This window comes from Conger conger, chromosome 3 (assembly GCF_963514075.1).
Source record: "Conger conger chromosome 3, fConCon1.1, whole genome shotgun sequence".
NCBI classification, from domain to species: domain Eukaryota; kingdom Metazoa; phylum Chordata; class Actinopteri; order Anguilliformes; family Congridae; genus Conger; species Conger conger.
The window spans coordinates 10,326,095-10,350,604 of NC_083762.1; the positions used below are offsets into that span (position 1 = coordinate 10,326,095).

General features: G+C 45.8%; 1 protein-coding gene and 1 long non-coding RNA gene across 2 annotated transcripts in view; one reads left to right on the plus strand and one right to left on the minus strand.

The window, feature by feature from the left end:
• Positions 1 to 24,510, minus strand: part of LOC133123390 (ETS-related transcription factor Elf-1-like) — a 41,107-nt gene that overhangs the window by 5,122 nt on the left and 11,475 nt on the right. The window contains 5 exon segments of the mRNA XM_061233844.1: positions 780 to 938; positions 1,498 to 1,605; positions 2,334 to 2,505; positions 8,655 to 9,011; positions 22,105 to 22,205. Of these exon segments, the coding sequence (XP_061089828.1) occupies positions 780 to 938; positions 1,498 to 1,605; positions 2,334 to 2,505; positions 8,655 to 8,726 (511 nt within the window). The 5' untranslated portion in view covers positions 8,727 to 9,011; positions 22,105 to 22,205.
• LOC133123391 (uncharacterized) lies at positions 12,304 to 14,826 on the plus strand. Its single transcript, XR_009708238.1, has 2 exons — positions 12,304 to 12,451; positions 13,386 to 14,826. It is a non-coding gene; the product is annotated as an uncharacterized LOC133123391 (long non-coding RNA).

Here is a 24,510-nt window from a genome sequence, read left to right on the forward strand (position 1 = left end):
CAACAGCAACACAAACCTCACCACCAATCACAGTTTAGAATTAATCTGAATAAACCAAACAGCACAAAGTTGATATGTATATGGGTGCAGCACAAATGAGGAAAGATAAGGAATCCTTGCAAGGATTAGATTTATTATGACTTTCTCAATCAGGAACAGAAGAGCAGAGTCCTGGAGATCTACATCATGTTGGTTTTCACTCCAACCCTAACAAAGCACTTCTCATTCAACAGCTAGAGCAGGGCTGCCCAACCCTGTTCTTGGAGATCTACATGGTAAATGGTAAATGGTTGGCATTTATATAGCGCCTTTATCCAAAGCGCTGTGCAATTGATGCTTCTCATTCACCCATTCATACACACACTCACACACCAACGGTGATTGGCTGCCATGCAAGGCCCCGACCAGCTCGTCAGGAGCATTTGGGGGTTAGGTGTCTTGCTCAGGGACACTTCGACACAGCCCGGGCGGGAGATCGAACCGGCAACCCTCCGACTGCCAGACGATTGCTCTTACTGCCTGAGCCATGTCGCCCCCCTACATCCTGTAGGCTTTCACTCCAACCCTAACAACGCACACCTCATTCAACAGAATCAGATCTCATTGAGCTGCTAATCAAGTCATCCTAATTATGGTTGAAATGAGAACCTACAGGACAGTAGATCTCAAGGAACAGGGTTTAGGCAGTACTGAAGAACAAAATGAGAAGGAGGGGTTCAGTGGTCAGAACTAGGGACCGGTTACTGCCCCCTGTTGGCACAGGAAGAACGGTGCATTACCTTTCTTCCTCTGTGGTTTTGTTGGGGTCTTCCTCGGGATTTCGTCCATGGAGGAGGACTCGTCGTCCGGCGACCAGTCGGTGGAGCCGCTGGTCAGCTGCTCTGGCTTCAGCGGGATGTAGCTGATCTCAGGGTCCAGCAGCGCTCCATATGTGTGAACTGGGCAACAGCCGGGAGAGGAAGAGAGAGTCAGAGTTTCCAGCACTCCGCTTAAAAAACCCCATCCAGGAACAGGCAAACCGCAGCTAGTGCTGAGCTGTAAAAATGATCAAAGCTTTGGCTTACAAAAGCTTACGGAGCTTACAGTTATCACCGATTCTAAATGGAGCTTGAAATACATTTTGAGCTCTGATTTGGGTGTAGTTGGCTGGTGTCTGACTAAGCTTGCCATCACTCATTCTTTTATTTATTAATTACAGTCATTGAAACACATATACATAACTTTAAACAGAAACAAAAAAAAAAAAAAAAAAAAAAAAAAAGTTCAATATTTCAAATCAGTAATTCGCCAAGAAAGTATCTTCTTGTAACTTAACAGTAAAAGTGAGGTTTTACTGTTAGAAAGTAGAAAGTGAATGGTTATTTGGAAATTATCCTCAGAGGTTGTGTTGGGTGTTGGATGTACAGTGCGAATCACAAGACGTGGACAGCATGCCCCTCACACAACGGAAATAAACACATCAAAGCGAGCGCGTCCAACGGGAGCGTGGCGTCTTACTCATTCGCTTCTCATCCAAGATGTTGTTGGGGGACTCCATATTGAGTAGAGCAGCAGCTGCCTCGACAGTCTCCATGTTGTCTCCTGGGTCTGAACCTGCTGTTTCGACTGCTTAAAGAGACACATAGACTCCAATTAGAGCCGGCTCAAAACCGGTGTGTGACAACTGCTGTCCGCGAGCACCAGGTGTAGCTGCATAAAAAATAGGCTGGGAGTGATGGGAGGGTGCTATCAGTGCGGGGGGGGGGGGGGGGTGCTATCAGTGTGTTTGATTCTAGGGGGGAGTGGTGTTGGGGGAAAGGGGAGGGGGGAACGGGGGTTTAGATTTGGAATTGTGGGTTGAGTGGGAGCTGTAGGTGTAAGATGTTCCACAGAGACCCGACGTTAAAAAGTTTAAGCGTTTACCTTTTTTTTTTACATTATACAACCGCAAATATTATTTATTGTGTATTTCTGTTGAATGTCCCTTGTAAATGTTAGCATAGTAGACTACATGGTTCTTGAGATTAAGACCAGAGACTCGTGTCTGGGTTTTTGAAGGATATGCATGTCGGGTCACATTACCTGCCTATATCCTTGTAAACTCAAATAAACAGGAAATTATTGAAATAAGTCTGATTGACAGCACACCGTTAACTCCCGTCTATTATGACTGACAGCACACGATAGCTGCACCCATTACCGGCCAAATCTAATTTACTTTTTTATTTTTTTATTATTATTCACTTATTTCATTTTTAATATAATTTGTTTCAGGCAGTTAATGGGATTTTGTTTAGAATCGCTCAAGCTGATTTCCACAGGGTGTCTGGGAATCGCCCTCCGCCGGGCCTCACCCAGAAGCCCGATGTCCCCGGCCATGATCTGCTCCTCGGCCACGTCCAGGGAGGGGGCGGCCATGATGCCGTTGGGCACCTCGTCGCAGTCCAGCCTGCAGTACACCTGCATCAGGTCCGCCGCCGGCACCTGCTCCACGATGACCGAGGGGAACACCGAGGGGTCATCCAGCTGGGGGGGGAGACAAGACAGATACCTGGTGAGACTCCAAATTGGCACAAACCTCCAGATATCTGTCAGGGTTATGAGAGAAAAAAAAAAAAAAAGAAAAAAAAAAACCAGGACAGAGATATTGTACTGCAGCAACTTCTTTATGCTTTTCTTTTTTTTTCTCCCAGATACATTTCATTTTGTTGCCAGGGTGGTATGTATTGATGACTCCCATCATAGCAGACTGTTGTATTGCAGCAAATAACACCGAGTAACAGTTAATAACTTTATTTTATTAAAAATAAAGCGCAGAGATGAGCGGGTCACGTAGTGCATACGGCACGGTATGGAGCTTGGTTCTTCTTTACCCTTTCTGCACAGCTGCAGATCCTACTGTACTTAACCAACACAGCGCCACCTATTGGTGTAATTCAGAATGCCACACACATCTAAAAACATTATACTACATTTTGTGCATGAAGAGGTTCATTCACACCATTTTTCATCCGTTATTTTCTAGCCTTTCGCAGGGGATAAGACAAACTTGTTTTTAACACATTACATTACAACGCATTTAGCAGACGTTCTTATCCAGAGCGACGTACAGCGAAGTGCAGATCGAACACAGGAACAAGTGTGAAGAGGACCTGAGAGGACAGTACGGTTCCGAGTCCTAGCGTGACCATACATATACAATTGGAACCCTTGAGAATACATCAATTTACGAAGTAGCATGGTTGGCAGCTAGAATAGCCCGAGTACAACCACACAATATCTAATACAATAAAACAATAAACGTTAGTCACTCCTGCGATTAAGCAAAAACAAAAAGGCAATGGCAGCAGAGATAGCCGCTCCCTTCCCCATACTGCGGCCTCAAGGTGGAAGAAAGCCTTTAGTCTGAGCACTCAGTCCAGTCAGGACGGATTTCGTTTTACGGGAGGAACTGTCCCGACACCATAATGGGCTGGATAACAACCACACGGCCATCAGAGCAAAGGGTGACGCGAGGCAAAGCTGACAGACCAACAATTCTCTCAAAATGGCGGCAGCAAAAAGCCCTGAGTGCTTTCCTCTCTCCTCCTGCTAATAATGTCACTGATAGCCTGAGACTGGGGAACGGCGTCTGCGTTCGAGAGTGCTTGCGGTTCGCTGCCCCGCTACAGGCGAGAGACACGGGCATCGGCATATCGCGAGTGCCAGGTCCCAAAGCCATTTGAGTGCCTCCGATGGGGAGGGAGTACGAGAGCACTTGTCTTCATTGTAGGAACAAAAACGAAGAGTGCTGATCAAAGACCTCAATTGACAGGTAAAAAGGATGCAAATCACTATAATCCGAGCGCTAGCCTACATTTTCCTCCATGTCAGCGACTCCCGAGTGCTCTTGTGCTAAAACCGAGTCCACTGATGCACTGTGTGCCAATGGCAGGATGAAAGCGAGTTGGTGAACACTGCAGACATGATATCTAAATTAACTTTTATTGTCTAGATCAAAGCATGCCTCCATTACTGCAATGTGCATCTTGTAATGACACTACATTGTACCAAAACAGTATAAAATTCAGGGTCAGGGCCTGTCCGATTGCTGCTTTTCTTTTAAAACTGTTTCTCGATCCGTTATGGTCGTTGAAGACACACCACAACTTAATCTTTCTTAACGGAAAGCAGTTTGGGTTCGTTTTAATTGCTTTTGTCTCCGAGCGGTTTGTTCTCCATAAACAGATGTTTAGTTTCAGTAGCCAGGTGTGCACCTTCCCAGTTTTCACGACTTCAGCACGATTCCTTCTGTCGACTAATTCAACAGTCAATCAACGAACACAAAAATAAAACGTTTCTATGCGTGCATTTCCAAAGGCCTGTAAAAGAGCACAGAAAAGAGAACTAAATTGCCCGAGAACTGATTCGATTGATTACTTAACCCTTAAATAAATGTTGGGTAGCATTTCTTCAGGGCACATATATATTACTGATATAGCTAATGTAGCCTACGAGGGCAGATGATTAAGTGGTTAATTTGGTTCAGAAATAAACGCAAACATGCATTCACACTCCCTAACAGCTCATAAAACATGAACTGTACATTTCCTGATTTCTATTTCGATTTCCAGTCTATTGTACAGTTCCAGCTACAATAAAAACCAACAGGAAACACCAGCCATGATTTTAGGAGGCATTGGCAGGCAGTAAAATGCCACTGGTGTCAATTACCACCTCTAACCAGATGGTGGCAGCAGAAGCTGAAGGGTAAGATGGGAGCTGCCTAGCAGTCAGTTATAATCATGAAGCATTCAAATGTGGAAGCCAAAAGTTTTTTCTTCTTTTTTTTTTTTTTTTACTGAAATTGATTAATGATTGATTAATTTTATAAAGCAGACAGGCGTATCTATGGTGACTTGCATAATCTGCAGATAACACTATATAACATGCACATGATATAATTGAGATTGATATTTAAAGAAGGTTCAGTACTTTACTCCAGGACACAATGGAAGTGCCTCACATGGGACATAAACCTGCAGACACTCAGGACATAACTCCGGTTTCTTTACCACTCCGTAACACTGCCACTGAGACTAAATAAGTGTTGATTTGTCTCCTCATTAGCCCAGATTGAATTCATACACAAGTCATTCAAAATCAACACATTTTCATCAGAATAAAGTCTGGTAATTGTTAATCACTCGTGCGCATTTACATGTTTAACCAAAGCAACAATGCAAGTTCCTCAAATGACAATTAGACAACAGCTGACCTGAGGTTAATGTAGGCTGAACATAAAGACAACCATCGTTGTTCATTGACAGATTAATGCTGGTGTAACAATCACTACTGGTCACCGAAAGCAATGGAGCTACTGTACAGAACACTTAAACTGTGATTTAGAGGGTTCAAATAACTGGATCTTAGAATTGATTTCAACAAAATAATAAATGACCTATTGAAATCAAATCGACAGTGTTTAGCTGACACGTCCAAATCAACAGCATTCATAAATGTATGAACTTTCAATTCCAGGTTTCCTTTCATTAAATTACATTACATTACATTGCAATGGGCAGACACGCTCATCCAGAGCAAATTACTGTACAGCAGTCACTCCCTAAGAGATGATGAAAACAGGAAACAAGTTCATGATAGATATGACTACAATCCATACTGTTAATGACATTGATATTTAGAGTATAGGTCAGTATCAGGAACAACAACTATTGCCATGAGTAATTCTATACATTTTAATTTACTGTAAGCCACGTTCACTACACATAATCTGCCTAAAAACACTTTTAGTACCAACTCCCCAGAACTGAATCTATCTCAGGCCTAAGTAACAAACACTGACAGCAACTGAGCTCAGACCTAAACACGAGACCTTCCTAAGACTACCAAAATCAATATTTCATAACACTAAATAATTCAGCTCTTCAGGAAAGTGTAGTAATTATACACCATTAAAAAAATGTCCAGACATCTATTATGTCCTTGACATTTTCAGACAGATCCCACCCTTGCTCCCTTTTGTGGCACCGTATTCCTGGCACAGTTTTCCTGCCACGGGTCTAACGGACTGAAAGCTAGCTGTATTCTACAAGCGGAAAAAATCAGATTTTCCAATGAGAACACGGCATTCGACTGTCGTAGCCCTTCAGTCGAAATGTAAGGACAGACACGCGGATCAAGTCGATGGTGCCCACACGTTTATCAGGAGCAGAAGGCCATCCACCCTGGGCTTGGTCGTTTCCGGGCGCTACAGTGCGTGAGAGCGAGGTGTGACCCCGCACGAGGCTCTCTGCTTTCCCAGAAAGAAAGCGCTTTTTTTTTTTCCCAGAAGACTGGGCGAATCCTACACCAAGGCCAGAACAACAGCCGTCTGTTTTTGTCACCGCCACCGTTGTTTCACCGCGATTCAGCCACGCTTTTCTTTTCATCGACGATACCTGGAAATCGGTTTCCCTGTAAGCACCATCTTTACAAAATGGAAAACAGGAACTCGGCAAACTGAGTATCCCGCGTACAGAATTTCAGCAAGGTTAAGGTGTTTATGTTTGTTTATACTTACAAAAAGAATAATATTCTAGCATGGAATAAGCTTGAGTTTATGTTCATTGTTATAAGGCCAGCTAACCTAGAACTGCTATGGAGAGCTTGAATTAGTGAAAATTTGCTTGGATCTGTGATCATTCCCTGTCCCAGGTCTGAGAATGACCCCCTCACAAAAGGCAGGGTTCCCCAGCTTCCTCTCAGTTCTGTTTTATTTAAACCCTCCCTTCGCCAACACTGGCCAACTACGAGACACCAAAGGGTGACCTTTTACAGATCACACACTGACTCATCCTAGAATTATTCGCAAAGTCACAGAAAACTTACCACACCGCAAAAAAAAACAAAAAACTCAGTCTCAACAAGAGTTTTAGTCTTAGATCTTATTTAGACTTAAAATGTTATTCTATCACTTTTTATCACTAAATAAGATAAAGATATTGCCAATGAGGTGTGTACAGTTTGAGTCAATTCAAGATTTGCCAATGGCATGAGAAAATTTAATTTTTCAAGCAAACAGTAACTTGAAATATTTCTACTTGAGAGAAAAAAATAAGTCCCATTACAAGACTGAAACACTTGTTAAGACAGATTTGTTTTCATGTCCTGCATCCAGCAATCCCGCCCCCACCCCAATCCCTTCATTTCAAACTTGAAAGTGTTAGGGGAGGGTGGGAGGGGGGAGCAGATTCCTTCCTTCCCATCTGGTCGTATAATGGCAGGCCTCGACCGCGGCGGGAGCTAACCACTGGTTCAGGGACTGCTGCATCGCCCGGCCGTTGGCGGTAATTATTGACTCTGCCAAATCCAATAGGGCTACATCAGGGCTAATCATTACAGTACAGGGGCCTGGCATTGGTCCTGTAATTCATGTGGGAAAGTAAACACGCTCCCCCTCCAGATTACGCCCTTTAGGGCGGGCCCAATGGCACGGTTTAAGTTACATTACAGACCGCAATTAAGAGCGGTGTGGGGACACCCGCTGCACTGAGGACAGCCTTTCCGTAATTAACAGAGCCGGGCGACTGAGACACAGTGTAATCTCTCACTGGCAGCACTGCAAAAACAAAAGATTAAGTCAGCCTTAACAAGTATTTTCGTCTTATATTTAGACTTAAATTCTTACTTCCGTTACCATTTTTGTTAAATAAGACAAAATGATTGCAAACGAGGTGAGACAGTTTGACTCATTTCAAGATTTGCCCATGGGGCAAGAAATTTCACATGACAAGAAAGAGGCTACTTAAAACAAGCTGAAAATAAGCACGATCTTAAGACTCATTACAAGACTAAAGCACTTGATGTTTTAGCAGTGAAGCGTTGGCCTCCCCAGCCTAGGTAACAGGCCGGTCTGGTTGGGCCAGTATCCCCAGTGGTGAGGTGAGGACAGAGGTTCCGCATCGACTCGTCAGGCCTGATCTGCTCACTCAATCCCGCTATGCAGGATCTTCAGGATCCGCCAATACCTGGACTACAGTGTTTACACTGTCCATACCGTGCAGATACACTCGTCCCAGAGCAAGGCCCACACATTTTACCATAATCTAGACGCAAAATAGCAGTCTTCTAAGTTTTCCCGTCATCAACAAACTCGAGCAGCACTCTTGCTCCAATCCGTACCTACATACCTGTAGAGATATACTCATTCATGTGCACACGCAGACACACGCACATACACACACACCATACACACACACACCCACACACACACCATGTTCCTGCTCCACATCTCTCACTCTTTCCATATCTTCCTTGCCAGTGGCCTACACCCTGTTTCACCCCGCCCCCTCCCGTCTCCCACGGTAACATCACGGAGAAAGGGACCAAAGTCTGTGAGCAGTACCCACCCAGCTCAAAACCCTGCAATTTGCCCTTAATCAGGTGGAAGTGTACAGTTAGGAAACAGTGACGGGACCCGGGGGAGATGGCTAATTTGTTTGTCCAGACCTCAGTCTCACCATTACTCTCCTTTTTCCAAATGTCTACTCAGGCCAAGAAGCAGGACAGTTCGCTGGAATCGTATCAATGGCCTGTTCGTGAAAGGCCCTTGAGGAACAACCGCAACAAATTAAACTGAGCATGGAATAAAATGGTGAGTGAGGGGAAAACATAAAAAATGTCAAACTCAGTACCTGGTTGATTTCGTCCATTCCATTGCTGGCGAACTCAAACACCAGTTCGCCTGACTGGGCAACGGTTGTCATGGCGACCGGGGGTCAGAGGTCTGACCTGCCGTAAGCGGGGAGAAGGGGGGGGAGCGCTCCCTCCCCTCCTGTAACCTGCTATGGAACAGGAAGCTGTCAGAGCAACGGAACACTCCCCAAGGGGTGGGGGGGTGGGGGGGACGAGGGGGAAAGCACTTCCTCTCGGTATCCGGGGTCCCGCACAGGCTGGCCTTAGCTGGTCGGGGGCTGGGAGTGTGTGGCGGAGTGTATCCAAGATGGCACCTGGCTCTTCTCTCTCTGATATAGAGTCTGGAGCATTTAAACCTGCCAGGGAAAGCGAGAGAGAGAGAACAGAGGGAGGATGAGACGTTTCAGGAAGTGCTCTCCATGGAAACATCAGCCGCAGTGCGTTGCTCATTGTTCGCACGCCGAGCCGGTTCCTCTCCAGCCGCCGATTCGTTCCAGCAAATTCCGCTTAGAAATATTTGCGGTTAATTGCCCTGGGTTTTCCCCAGGCTTGGACGTGTGAGAATACAGGCGGCCTCAAAGGAAGGATCTCACAACCGATCCCACTGCAAACACCCACCTGCACACTGGAAAACACACACGGTTGCCCGGATACAGAGCCCACGTTACGTCTCACACACCTACGACCTTTCATTTTCTATCACTACAGTTTCTCTAGTATCAGGTGACATGGTAAGCTATGTTGAGCACGTATCTGCCAACAAATCTCCAGTTTTTTTTGTGTGTGTGTTTTCATTCACTAATCAACTTCACCAATCAACAATCAACTCCAAAAAAAAGTCAGTTAACATGAATCTATCAAAGTTTGTACGAAGTTTCCAGGAAAACATATAATTATGTTAAACCACATGGAAAGTGGTTATGAGGATGACCCAAGCACAAACAGCAGTGGCTCTTAAAAGCTTGTCTAAATACTTGATGAGCCCAACCACACTCCCTTGGCTTTATGTTTATGCTCTCACGGAACCACTCCTGGTGCATTTTAAGAACACTTAAAATTCCTTAAATCCTAAAGTCTGCAGTCCTGATCGTCTGTCGATTCTATGCAGAGCAGAACATTATTAAAAGTGTCGGGTTCTGATTTGATGCAAAAAGGGAACATTTGGAGCAATTAGAAAACAGAAAAAAGATTAGAAAAAAAAAGCATTAGCAAAAATGTAGCCATGGAAACAGACATCCCTTTTAATAAAAACGTTGAAAAGCATTTCTTTAAAACTGGCTACCGTTGACACAACCCAACACAATTTGGCGTCATCAAGCCAAAAGAAAAGAAAAACCTTCACACACCCCAACAGAAGTCTGATTTAACAAGTGTTTAACAAGACTTAAATCTTATAGTGTTCTCTCAAGAAGAAAATATTAGCTTGTTTTAATAAATGTTCTTACCCCACTAGCAAATCATAAAATGAGTAAAACTGGCTCGCTCACTGACATAGGACTGACATGTTTTTGGGGTTTTGTCAGTGGAGTTTGAGGAGCTGAGTAACTCATGAGTTATTCCAGCAGCACTACGGTCGTTGTGCTGAGGGATCAGTCCGTACGGAGAGCGGAACTGAGTCATCACGCCCCTTCCCCCCTTGTCTCACCCCAGCCCTCTGGGCCGGCGGAGCGATGACATCACCGCTCCGAGGAGGGGGCAGCGCTTTTATCGCTCACGTGGGCAAAGGTCGCCGGCGTCGCCGTGCGGGACGGGGGAGGGCGCAATTAGGAAGATCACGCACGCCTGTGAAGTCACCGCGCGCCGTCTCCAAAACAGCCGCGTGATGTCAACAGGGAGGTAACCTAGGGGATCGTCGAGGGAACCGCCGGGGTGGGAGGGGCCGGCGTGCCAGGACGGCGTGTGGGTGGAGGAGGAGAGGAGAGGAGAGGAGAGGAGAGCTTGCAGAGGAGGACAAGAAAGGAGGTGGTGGCGGGGGTTCTGGGCTTGCTGTTGAGCAACAGGGTGGGGCTGTTTGCCTGCGTGACTGACGGTGCACATTCCAGGGTGGATTGTATCGGGGGGGGGGGGGGGGGGTGGCGGGGCCGAGTAGGCAAGAAGGGGAGGGGGGGTGGCGGGGTGGATCTGGGAGGTCAGGGGTCAAACAAATGTGTGATTAAGTCGCCTTCCTTTTCTCCCTCTTCCCTGGGAGCAGCTGGTGGATTTGTCTGTACCATGTGGCCTGGGTTAGGAGAACAGAGGGAGGGGGGGGGGGGGGGGCTGGAGCCCTGCCTCTCATTACTCAGAACCAACCCCCACCCCCCCCCCATGAGAGACAGACAGATGATGGCCTGTTACCATGCCTACTGGCTGCACAGCTGGGCAGAAACATCTGGACGGGCCGTCCTCCGTCAGCCGTCCCCAGCGAGGGCGGAGGCGGAGCGTAATTAGGCCCCCGCTCGTGCGGCAGCCGTCCCAGGTGACCCGGTTCCTGGGGAAGGGCCGATAAACCTGGACGTGCGTGCATGGAGACGCGGCTCGCCGCCCCCAACCTCGTCTCATTTTCCCACCGCGAGCAAACACGGCTAATAACGTTTCAACCGCAGCCAACACGCCTCAGCACACACACGCACAGCCATCTTACATCACTTTATTTGTTTGCTTAGCCACTGCTCCTTATTCAGGGCAAATTACACATCTTTTTTTTTTCTTTTTTCATTTGACATATTACCCAGTTTTGCTGTTGGATACTTACTGAGGCCAAACGGGTGAGTTGCTAACGAACACCTACACCTGAGGCTCGGGCCTGCAGTACTCTGGTTTACATTTCCGTAACCACGGCATTTACATGAGAATAGCACTGTGCTGGCCGGCCTTGTCGGGAACCGACTGCCACTGTCACCGACTGCAGCCGCCACAACCCTGACGTTCGGCCATTTTAGGCACTGGGAACAAGGCGTACGGGCTCTTTAAGTCTCCGAGGTCACAAGCAGTCACCGACAACACTGTTGCCCCGTACACAGTTTAGCCATTTCCGTCCCCTTCAGTCTTCATACAGAAAACAAGTCCAATGAGGCTGCACACAAGGGAACTGAAGCAAAGCAGATAATAATAACGGTCATGTTCTGTGAGTGTGAATGACAATCACCATAACAACCTATTTGAGGTTCATTAAAAAAACAACATATGCCTACATTTCCCAGAAGTCTGTGCAGCATCATTCCTGCCTATCGGCTTATTGTTGACCATGAAAGGAGGAAACTTCACCCAGTTGGATGGCTAAGCAGTGAGTCACTCTGTCCTTGGCTGGCCTGAAACTGTCGAAAAATTAAATAAACGGATAGAACGAAAACAAAACCACGTGTTGACTTGCGAAAAGAAAACGTCTAATTACATTTCCCCGAGTATATTATAGTTGAGTGACAGAATTAGAAGCAAAAACACTGTAAACTTCGAAGGGCAGTAAGACCGGTGTGGTTCTTTGTAGTTTTTTTATACTCTTCCTGTGAAAAGTGAGTGAGATCATGGCATCAATTCTGTCAGCAATTTTCTGAGAAAAGAGAACTCTGAGAATAGCTCTTGATCTAATGACCACATAAAATGGGGGTGGGGGGGGGGGGGGGCTTTCCTGGTCGCCGGGGAAACAGACTGCCAGTCCTGGTATCTGGGCACGCAGGCTGGGATGGGAGGGGTCCTGAAGACTGAGCCCTCAGAGTGGCCTCGGACCTAAATCATAAACAGATCTGAGTCCATGTACCAACAGGAGCAGAAAGCATTGTCTCGTGACTGTGAGAGTATCCTCCAGAGGGATTCGATTTCGGTATGTTTTTGAGAAAATGGGGAAGTTCAAATATCTGAAAATAGTATGGGTGGGATTTTCACAGCCACTGTGACTATTAATACTCTACAACTGAATGCATTTGAGCTCTCATTCGCAGTAGAAACAGGACTAGAAATTAAAAACGCATTACTGCTGTCATTTATAGTTAGTTGCAGTTAAATAAAATATTCAGACCAGCTACAAGACCAGCTCCTTAGCCACACAAGCCCACCCCCTCCATGTATACTGAGACAGAGTAAAACCCAAGACATAGAGAAAAAAAAAAAAAAACGCTCACAAATTTAATTAATACACAAGTTCAATTTGTGCTCTCAGAAAGCAAAGGAGCACACAACCTCCTGGTGCCAAATTGGCTGCTGACTGTGAATTATACACTGCTTTAAAAAGACTGGTGTTTGCTAATTCAACAGAGAGAGCAGCCAGTAATTAACCAGCTATCTCAGTGCCAAGAAAGAGCTTCACACATTGAGGGCTTTTTTTCTGGGTCTGTTCAAACTGTCACAGTCTCCAAACCACCCGCCGAGCTCTCTGTTCTACATACATTAACTAATTTGAACAATATGAACCAGAGCCAGTGCCAGATGACTTGCTGGAAGCCATGGCACATTTAAACTTTCACATGAGTTTACATGGGGAAATGGGTAAGCCATTTTTTTTTTTTTTTTTTTTCTAAGTCCAGTAAATACATGGCAAGCAGTTGAAAGTTCTGAGGGAGTTGTTCTCAAATCACAGACAGCTGTAAACATAGCCGAAAACAGGGTGCTGGAGGAAGTAAAGAAGGGAAACAAAATGGAGTGAGTTAGAGGGAGAGAGATGAGAGAGAGAGCAAGAGAGAGAGAGAGAGAGAGAGCGCGAACGAGGGACAAATGCACTGCTAGCGTCTCCGCTAACGATGAGGTCTGCTGTACCGCAGCCAGCCTCAGCTGTCGTGTCGGAGACGAATGAAGACGGGCGAAAAAAAACCTCACCTCCAGCAGAGGCTTTCCGGGGGGCCAGGCGGAATTTAATCTCATCTCCTGCGAGTCTGTCCGCTCCGCGCGGTGGCACCTGGGAGAAGGTCCGCGGACGGCAGCGCGCGCGCACACCCGCCCGGGACCAGGCCCCACTATCGCGGCTCAGCCCAGATTACCCAGAAACACCCACGCTACGTGGAGCCGGTCCATGCAGCTGAGGAAACGCGTCAGACGGAGTGCAGGCGACGGCCGTTAATGGAACCCAGGCCGGTCTCCTCGCCGGGACTCAAGCGAGAAGCCCTCTGGTTACACGTCAAAGCCGGAGCACATGCTGGCAAGCACGGCTTTGAGTAATGCTTTTCTCAGTACCGTCAACCCCGATTTTACAGCAACGCAAGAAATACATCATTGATATTATTTCAGCATGTTCTCAATTGGCACAAACAGTTTGTGTGTTTGATGAAGGCTATTTTAAATACTTACTGAAGCTTCTGAATCACCTGCTGGTCTTATGATGGCAGGCATTTGGAGCAAGGCATTTACTCCAAAGCAGTATATGCACTGCCGTTATGCCTCCAAAAAAAATGAAGAGAGGGAGAGATGAAAGAGAGTGAATCTCCAGAAGTTATGTATTACCTGATTGTTCCTCGAGAATTTACAGTTACAGTACTTTCTTGTTTTAGACCACAAACCCCGAACGTTATGTACCTGCCATTGTAAAGTCAGCAGGTTGTCAGAAACATCTTTAATTATCTAAAATATCCTTCAACATACTCACAACTGTCTGGAACAATCACAAACTGAAATTGAAATATTTTTTGTTAAAGTTAACTAGCGCCCTAAAGCTAAATGCACGGTTGCAGAACTTTCTATTGCATTCCTAACATCGAGACAAAAAATTTACATTGAAGCAAAAATTGTTATCGGTTATAACTCTGTATTTTACGGACTGTATGTTTTGTCAGCATTTTTAACGAGGCGTCTGTTATCAACGCGCAGCAGAGCCTGTTTGTCAATATAAAGAACAGGAAGAGAGAGAGAGAGAGTGAGAAAAAACAGACGGAGTAAAAAAGCAGCCACAAACTGACCTGCGTATCCTGTACTGACAGGAAACGCGTCACTGCGTGATGCTCTGCTGCTACTTCCTGTCTGTTAGACCACAGTCAGCCAACACTTCTCTCTTTCCCTCTCTCTTTCCTTCTTCCTCCACCAGCTCTCACTGTTTTTGTTCCTCATTATCTCACCAAGGTCTTTTACACACACACATACACACACATCCATTTCACAACCTTGTAAATTCTCAAATAGAAGCAACACAATGTACAATATGTTTCTGTTATATGGACTGTCAGTGCCATTCAAAGAGCATGAAACATTAAAAAACATTATTTTCTGTTTGAATGAACTTGTGTAGTAAATCGTATAGCACTCTGGGTTGAGGTAGTGAATTGGTAGGGCTCTTGGGACACTTGTGGACAGGAGTCTGTTTCCAGCTGTCAGTGATGCAGGCACCATTTTACTACAGCTAATCAAAGAGAGCAAACATGGGAGCGTTCTCTTTGCATGGACTGCCTGTCCTATCACTGCCAGCAGGTCCACTGCATCCTCTCAGCTTTCTCCAGAGAGAGAGAGAGCATGTGTGTGTGTGTGCGCGTGAGACTTTGTGTGTGTGCGTGTGTGTGGGTGCATGTATGTGTGCGCACGCGTGTGTGTGTAAGTCTGTGTGTGTGCGTGCGTGTTTGTGTGTATGTCCGTGTGTACGCCTATGTGTGCGTGCGTGTGTGTGTGTAAGTCTGTGTGTGTGTGCGTGCGTGTTTGTGTGTATGTGCGTGTGTACGCCTATGTGTGTGCGCGTGTGCGTGCGTCTGCGTGTAGAGCTGTACAGGGTAAGCGCTAGCCTGGTGTATTGTGTGGCTCTTGGCACATACCTTCCAGTGCAGAGCGGTAAATGTCTGCTCTGCTCGCACTGCTGCCTGCACATGCACAGACAGCAGTAAACCCTCAGCCCCTCCCAGACCTAATTCCTGTTTTCGGCGATGAAGCTGCTGATTCCCTCTCTATCACCACAGAGACCGACAGCCCCCCGCCCCCGCCCCTCGTGGTTTCACAGCACTTCTCAGAAGCACAGGCCCGGTTCCTGCAGCGCTTAACACGCAACTGGTGGATATCACAATCGGAATCGATGCCTTTCTCGTTTCTGCGCTTGCTAGGTCACATGACTGATATGGAGCCACGGGCACAGCCCAGGCACAAGCGCCTGGCACATAGCCGTTATTTTTTTTAAAAAGGCCCTCGCCAAAGAAACGGCGTAGACGGCAAGTGTGCGACATGTCCGGGCACCTCAACGCACTCTCGAAAACATGCCTCTGTTGCACATCGGTGCGGTGTCTTTCCACAGAAAGCACGCTGTAGCGGACGCAGACGCACTATACGCTGCGGTGGTTCACTTCCCTTCTGAAAAGCAGCTCCCCTGAGGACTCCCCCTCCCATTACTCACAATCCTCTCTGTTTCTCCTCCATCCTTCTCAAAGATGATCAGCAATTGGTCGTTAGTACTGTATAGGAAAGGTGAACTGTATATAAGAAAAATGAATTTGTTTTTCATTGCTGACCTCCACAGGGTTTAAACTATGCGTTCTGACTGAGAGAGAGAGATAGATGTACAGGTCTGCATGTGTGTGTGTTTTGTATTTGTGCAAGCGTCTGTTTGTCTCTTTCAGCAGTTTAACCGACGAACACAAAGTTGACTCTCCTTTGTGTAACATACCAGCTAGTTGGCTATTGGCTGTATCACCAAGAGTTGAAGGGAATCACGCTGTATGGGAGAGGAAATAGCAGCCAATGGCATGAGATTAAAAACAGCTCCTGACCATCTACTGTCTGAGGCAGACTGCTGGAGCAACAATGCTAACGCAACAACAGCCAGTTCAACTCATCACACTGTCCTGTTCATCACTCGCTTTAGTGTACATTACACTGGAAAGACCTTCGCAAGTTCTACAGGAGCCTATGCAGTAAAAAGCAATAAAGTAGATCTATACCGTGGCATACGTTTATATCCTTTTGGCAGAAAAAAGACTTACAATGTGTCGTCGGCGACATTTAATTCACCTGTACAGAGGATTTTCGCTGCTGCAGCAATTTTACAAGAGGTTTGGGCCTTTGTGGATTTGACAATCACGTTGGCTTGAAAGGGACTTTAATGAACTCAAAGGAAGCCAAGGGGGATCCTTTCCCTTTGAAAAAGGACAGCATTTCCATACCTTTATTTCATAAAAAATTAATTCATCGGCGAGATTACCGTCGTTATCATTTCAAGCCTGCTCTACGTGTCAGGGCCCAATGAAAACAGGCAGGACAGGATCCATGCCCACTGTCACAGCACACAGGCCCCGGAACGGGGATGAATAGACGGGGATACAATGGGATAGAAAAGAGTATTAATGACAATACCATGAGAAAGTAGGGCTGCCTGCAGTATTACAAGTGCACAGTATTCAGGTGCCACAGATAGAGATATGTAGTGCAGGCAGGAACACTGGGGGATTTCAAGACCAGGCTTGATACGGCGCTAGGTACTGTTTAGCTTTTCGGCAAACTAAAGAGTAGGTACAATGTAGTGGTAGGAAAAGGCGAGCATTGCTGGGCTGAATGGCCTGATATGTTATGTTATGTTATGTTATGTTATGTTATGTTATACGTAAAGCTGGAAATAGAGGAGGGGGCGAGTATGGGGGGCAGTGGACAGCAGTGGTAAGAGAACCGGGCCTCTGTCCCCCTGAGCTGGGTACCCAAACCTAATTGGTTCAGTAAAATTTCCAGCTACGTGGACTGTTTTATCAGTGCAAGTCCCTCTGGATAAAACAGCACTTGCCGAAATGTCAAATGTAACATACTGTAACCCACAGACACAGAGGCCATGACTTGTACAGCTAGATTGATAGAGTGTACCATGCAAAAATGCAGCGTCTAATAACGCAAGTTCATAATCCCGCCTCGATCAGCGGCTTGAATGGACTAACAGGTTTAGGGCTAATCGAAGCTCACAGGAAAGAGCGGGCGAAAACGCTCATGTTCAATGGAGCGCAAACGGTTCAATAAAGCATTTGCTGCATTAGTGCGTGGTGGAGGGCGGTTAATGGGGCGAGCGCTATTTAGCATGTTCAGTGGTAAACGCAAGGGAATTTATAGAGGCCAGTCAAACGGTCTCCTGTGGTGAAGGTGCTGAAGCTCATGCGTGGTCACTTCAAAACCGGGTGGGTGTTGTCAGTTGTGCTTTATTGATGGATGATCTGGCCACACTGAAAACTGAAGTTCCTGCTCATTAATACACACACTCACACACGTACGCACACACTCACACACACAGACACGCTCAGACACACAGACATACTCACACAAGAGCAGGATGTTCAGTACTGGGAGATGGTGCAAGATGGTGCCGTCACATGAACGCAGAAAGCTATATGTGTTAAAAATGAAGCTCGCCCTGCTGAAATGGCTACAGCACATGCAACACAAAGGGACAATGTTAATATCCTTATTGCTCCAAAAAGAGAATGTCACAGGAGAGAAGAAGGCTTGTTTGATTGCAGCGTGCGTACGGGCAACATGTTGTAATTACTTTTCGGAAAGCACAACCTGAAATATTTGGCAAAGCAATGCTCAAGATATTCTTTGAACTCGTTTTTTTTAACTTGAGCTCTACTGAGCTTCTCTAGCACCGTATACATCAATACAAAGAGCAAGTCGATCAGAGGGCTTTGCCCAAAACTTTGAATGTCGGATTTAAGCAAGAATGAATTTGATACTTCACACCACCGATACACAAGAGAGCTCTCTGTTACCAACCATGACTTGGCTGGCATGGGCCAATCCCCTGATCCCGAAATATTTGAAATGTTCCGTGTTGTCAACATTTTTGTTCTTTTGGCTGTTGCGTGAGAATGATAGGCGATACAAGACCAGACTGGTAAATGAAAATGCAGGCCTCTCCCAGTTCTACCCAGTATCCAAATCGTCACAATCGGAGATGTTCCGTACATCAACTTGAGAAGAAGAAAAATGCAGCTTTTTTTTTTTTACGACTCAAGTCCTTTTGACAAGAGACACTGCCTCGACCCGCCCCCTCGCTCACGGACGAAGAAATCACCCTCAGGCAGTGCGGTCGGTGACGCAGGTTTGCCGCGGTGCTTCGCCGTACCGTTTCATTCTTTTAAGTTTCGCGTTGAAAGGTGCGCTGTTGTGTTGTGTCACGCCAAGGTTTGAAGTCATATGAAGTTTGTGGGAAGGAACCAGCAGAGCGTCAGACCACTCCCTTTTGCCCTGCCGCTGATGCTACGCTCACTGTTCAGGCCCACACTGATGGGGTGTCTGGAGGTAGGAGGAAGGCAGAGGAAAGCCATCAGTCTCACTGTGATATCAGGCTGCTCTGAGAGGACCACTGACCCCTCCTGGTTCTCCCAAACTATTGGTCCACGTGTTACCAAGACGACGGAAGAATGCTATAGCTCCTTTAGCTCGAAGCATTCTGAAAACACGTGGTGGAGGAAAGCTACATTTTTTTGGTTAGTTCAGCACCATAACTCTTGTGCTTCTTTGCTTTTTAAAAGATGCTAAGTCACTAGAACATTCCAAAGAAAGCGTCTGTATTAAAAATCACTGCGATTCAAAGAATAATGCAGGATATGAGCTCAGAGAAGGGTCAACGGTGATGGTGCTGTAGCGGGAGAGATGAGTGTGTGTAAGAGCCAGGCCAGCAGCGTAGCCAGCTGAGACTTGAGCTGGGAGTGCAGAGGATGGTTCTTCCTGCGAAAGAGCAGCACCCACGCCGTCCTGGCTGGGCCCAGCCAGCACATGGGTTTGTTTACTCATACCGAGGCAGACATGTCACGACATGGGCCGGGCTCAGCCCCCGACATACCAACAGAACATGCCCGCCGTGCGCACTCACTAACACACACTCACTAACACACACTCTCACACACTCACACACACACACACACACACTCTCTCATATGTACACACACACTCACTAACACACACACACTCACTAACACACACTCACACACACACACACTCACTAACACACACTCACACTCACACACACTCACACTCACTAACACACACTCACACACACTCACACACACTCACACTCACTAACACACACTCACACACACTCACACTCACTCACACTCACTAACACACACTAACACACACTCACACTCACTCACACTCACTAACACACACTCACTAACACACACTAACACACACTCACACTCACTCACACTCACTAACACACACACACTAACACACACACACACTCACTAACACACACTCACTAACACACACACACACTCACTAACACACACTCACACACACTCACACACACTCTCATATGTACACACTCACTAACACACACACTCACACACTCTCTCATATGTACACACTCACTAACACACACACTCACTAACACACGCACTCACTAACACACACACACACTCACTAACACACACACTCACTAACACACACACTCACTAACACACACACACACACACACACTCTCATGCCCGCCGTACACACTCACTAACACACACACTCACACACACTCACACACACTCACTAACACTCACACTCACACACACTCACACACACTCTCTCATATGTACACACACACACACACTAACACACGCACACACACACACACTCTCTCATATGTACACACACACACACACTAACACATGCACAGACACACACTCTCATGCACACACACACACTCACTAACACACACTCTCTCATACGTACACACACTAACACACGCACACACTCACACACACTCACACGCACACACACTCTCTCATATGTACACACACACACACACTAACACAAGCACACACACACACTCTCATGCACACACACACTCACTAACACACACTCTCTCATACGTACACACACACACTCTCATGCACACACACTCACGCTCACTAACACACACACACACTCTCATGCACACACACACTCACTAACACACACTCTCTCATACGCACACACACACACGCACACACACACTCTCATGCACACACACTCACACTCACTAGCACACACTTTCTCATACGTACACACACACACACACACACACTCTCGTACACATGCACACACACTCACACACACTCCCATGCACACGCCCACACACACACATACACACGTACACACACATATGCACTCTCATACAAACACACACCCACACACACACACAAGTCTCTCATCAAACTCTGGATAAAAACAAGCCAGCCATGAGACTTCCAAAGAAGTCCACGCCCACCTCAGTCAAAAACAAAGCACCACGGCATGCTAGGACTGTTGAAACATCAGGTACGATTGCCAAGTTTGTGTTTCCAGCAACAGGCACTGCCCTTAGTAAGTAGGATCAGCATTGACTGTGATAGTGACATGTACATAAATGATTGCAGTATGCACCATAAGACCTCAGATTTTAGGAATAGTGTTCACTAAGCCTGCTTGCTGAAATTTAGGCAATCGTGTGAGGAGAGTCAGGACCTGGCAGGTCAAACTGGGTCACATTCCAGAAAAAGGTCTGGACACAAACTGATTTTGGATAACCCCACACCCCAACCCTCGCATTGCTGGGACTGAAGACTGTTCTAACTCATTGCCCATCATTCCTGATCTTATTTTGAAAGGTTTCTGAAGCAACTTGAAATACATTTACTTGGGGTCATGTTCCCCAAAAACGGTCTGCATCATAGCTAGCTCACAGACAAAATCTTAACTGATAGATGATACACCCTTCTGGTTCTCTCAAAATGATCTGTTTGGCCATAAAGTGAAACATGGCGAGCATTAATTTCACATTGGTAATAGTTTCTGTAAGATCTGTTTTCCCAGAAGCACAGATTCTATTTGTCAGATACCATTTGTCTTACACTTAGAGACGGTTTACCTCCAGGCTGCATAAGAAAACTGCATGCACGTAGATTTACAAGTTGTACTCCTCAGAGTAACATTGTTCTCCCCTACCGTACGTCACTCTGGGTAAGAGAGTCTGCCAAGTGTTTGTAAGGTAATTAATGTATGGTCCATGTAACATGCACCAAATTTCAATATTTACACCTTTCAGGATGACACGTATGACAAATGTGACATCACTCAACCATATTACTTAAGGTGGGTCCAGTGTAATATACACAAGTCAAATTGCCCATATGAGCAAGAACAAAAACACAGTTCTGACACTATCCTCAGTTCAACAGTGGTTTCCAATGAGCTCTCTGCTTACCTCTCGACCGCTGGACTTTGCCTTTCAATGTTATGAAAGGATTATTTTTCCAGAAGCAGTAACATAATACCCATTACTATATCAGCAGTACCTTCCATTTTCTACAAAACTAAAAATGCAACAAAATATATATATATACACATTCCATGAGAGCTCAAGAGAGTGATAATTAATTAACATCATTAATTGTACATAATTACGCCATATGACATCAGATAAAAGACCCACAAGCATGTTTCCTCTTGTTTTCTGTAAAAAACAGGGCCACTGCACACACGGAACCCATCTTCTCATCTCAATTAGCTCATCTAACATTTCAAAATACAGATGGGAGAATTCAATGCCAAAGAGATTACCTTACAAACAAAGTGTCTGGCCCTTACCGTTACGGTCATGATGACGACGACGGCAGTCTTCTGTTTGGCTGCTTTGAGAAGGGCACTGCACTCTGTCCAATGAGGTTGTTGTTCAGACACCACCCCTCCTACAATTACAAACACGATCCGTCATGACTCAGTCGGTCTAAAGTTATGATTAGGTTAGTCCTCTTACAAAAACAAACTGTGTCTTGACAGTGACCAAACACAGGTCACGGCTTCATTCACCCTACAGAGAAAAAGAGGAGCCATCGCGAAGCACGCTCAGCCACAGGACTGGGTATCATCAACAGCTTTCAAATGCATCTGAATTGAAATGTAACATATCTTGGTTCATATAACCCAGCAAAGCATTAAACAGGAGGCTTATGTGCAATCATCCTGTGCAGACACTGGTTAGGGCCTACTCATTGTGCTTGAGCCTGGCGCTATCAACGCTGGGCTTCATTCTCTGTGTTTAAGCTTTCAAAGAAAAAGGTCAGAACAGTCTCCCCTTCATCCCTGTACGAGCTGCAGAACACAATTAACCATCATAAAAGAGTTACATAAGGGGTCAGCCTGCTGTAATGTCTAAAAGGTACGCTGTTCTGGAAAGCCAGTCGAGATAATTCATTTTAGTAGGAGTTTATCCCACAGAGAGGCTGTACAATAGACAATATAAAACATACAATATATGCTCCAATATTTCGTAGCAGACAGCACTCATGTTTGTGACTTTGACTGGCTCTGTATCAACCAGCCCATCAATTGACACTGTTATATTGTGTGGTAGCACACATGCTAGTTTAACACATTCATGCTTGTGGCTGTTCACAAAAGAAAAAAATTAATTATTTATATGCATTATAATGTCAAGAGAGGCATACATACAAAGAAGGCCACATCTGCAGTTACCTAGGATTCTACGCAGATATTTCATAGGAAAATGGCTCAATGTTTGATAACACCCATCCTATGTGGGTCCCCACAAAGCGTGCTGAAGCTACGTTATGTGTATGCCTTTAGCCGAGACAAATGTTCCTATTGTCATTGCAGATTGCCAGTGTCTGCAGGGGAAACTGATCCGATTCCTTGGTGTGACTACATGCTGTATCACAGCTTCAGTGGAGGGGATGCTTCGAAAGGAGCGACCCCATTGTGGATTTTACCATTTTAGTCACACAAGCAACACAAGCTGGTCAGTGAAACTCATTACATTTCGGCATCTCAAGGCCAAGGCTACCTTCCCAAGACCACAACACACAAAGGGAAGGTGTTTAAACATGATTAATGCCGCTACCGCACATTGTTTTTGTTTTCTCTAGCCGTCCTGACATTCTCAAAGCAAAATAAATGACAAAAAGAGTCTAGGCTACACAAATTGTAGCTGACACAAAAACAAGGTGATAGATAATGCTCCCCTTACCAATTATTTGTGGCTGGCAGCACAATGGTAGGAGCAGCAATGGTTTGCAGCATTTAAAGAAGTCCAGCTCAACAGAAACCCCATTAAAGGAGGGGCAGAGTTATTGAATGGGTACACAAAAGCCCCCTATCGTTCCACACCTCTGTAGCTCTCTACCTTTGCTCACTGAGTGGGAGTGTCCCTGTAATTCCTCATCTGATAATCTACACATTCCCAGGCAGGGCAGGGCCTGCAATCCCACTGCAACCCTGGGAAATTCCCTCCCCCCGAAACTGAACCCCTCCCCCACCCCCTCCTGACCAGCCTGTACCCCTACACCCAAGCCCAAGGGGCAATAGGGCTGTTAAAAGCCCCTTAGTGTTCGGGGGTCACCCCCAGCCAAAATACTAGGGGTGTAAACCTTTGACAATTTCCACAATACAATTGCTATTCTTGAGGCAATGGCTCGATAATTGAATAGTATGGAGATATGCACATCGACCAGGGTGCAAGGTAATATAGTTATACAAATTATATTATAAAGCTAGAGCAGTTAAAGTACAGCCTGCACCCCAGAACTCAATATAAATCTTCATTCGTATCAAACCGCGTTTCAATCCACTGTGGATCTTCATCAGGTCAAACTTTGTGCGGTTCAATAATTGGCAATATCAGATATAATAAGAACTTATGAATGAATTTACAGTGCAGTCAGTGCAGTCTGTCTATACGATCCAGGTAACACAATCCAGTGATATACACATGCAACCAAAATGAGGTTGAAAGGGCAAAAACAAACTGACCTCACGTTTAACAGGAGGAAAAGCAGAGCGTGTGATGATGAGGCAAAGTCAGAAACGTAAGCAGTGATAGAGAGCAAAGATTATAGACATCTAAATAAATATTTTGCTGTGACTTGTAACGAAACAGATCGATTTTAGCGTGTCGTATCGCCTGGATTGGATTGTTGCAGACATACACATTGATCCGGATCAATGTATCGTTACAGCCTCATGTTGACAGCACAC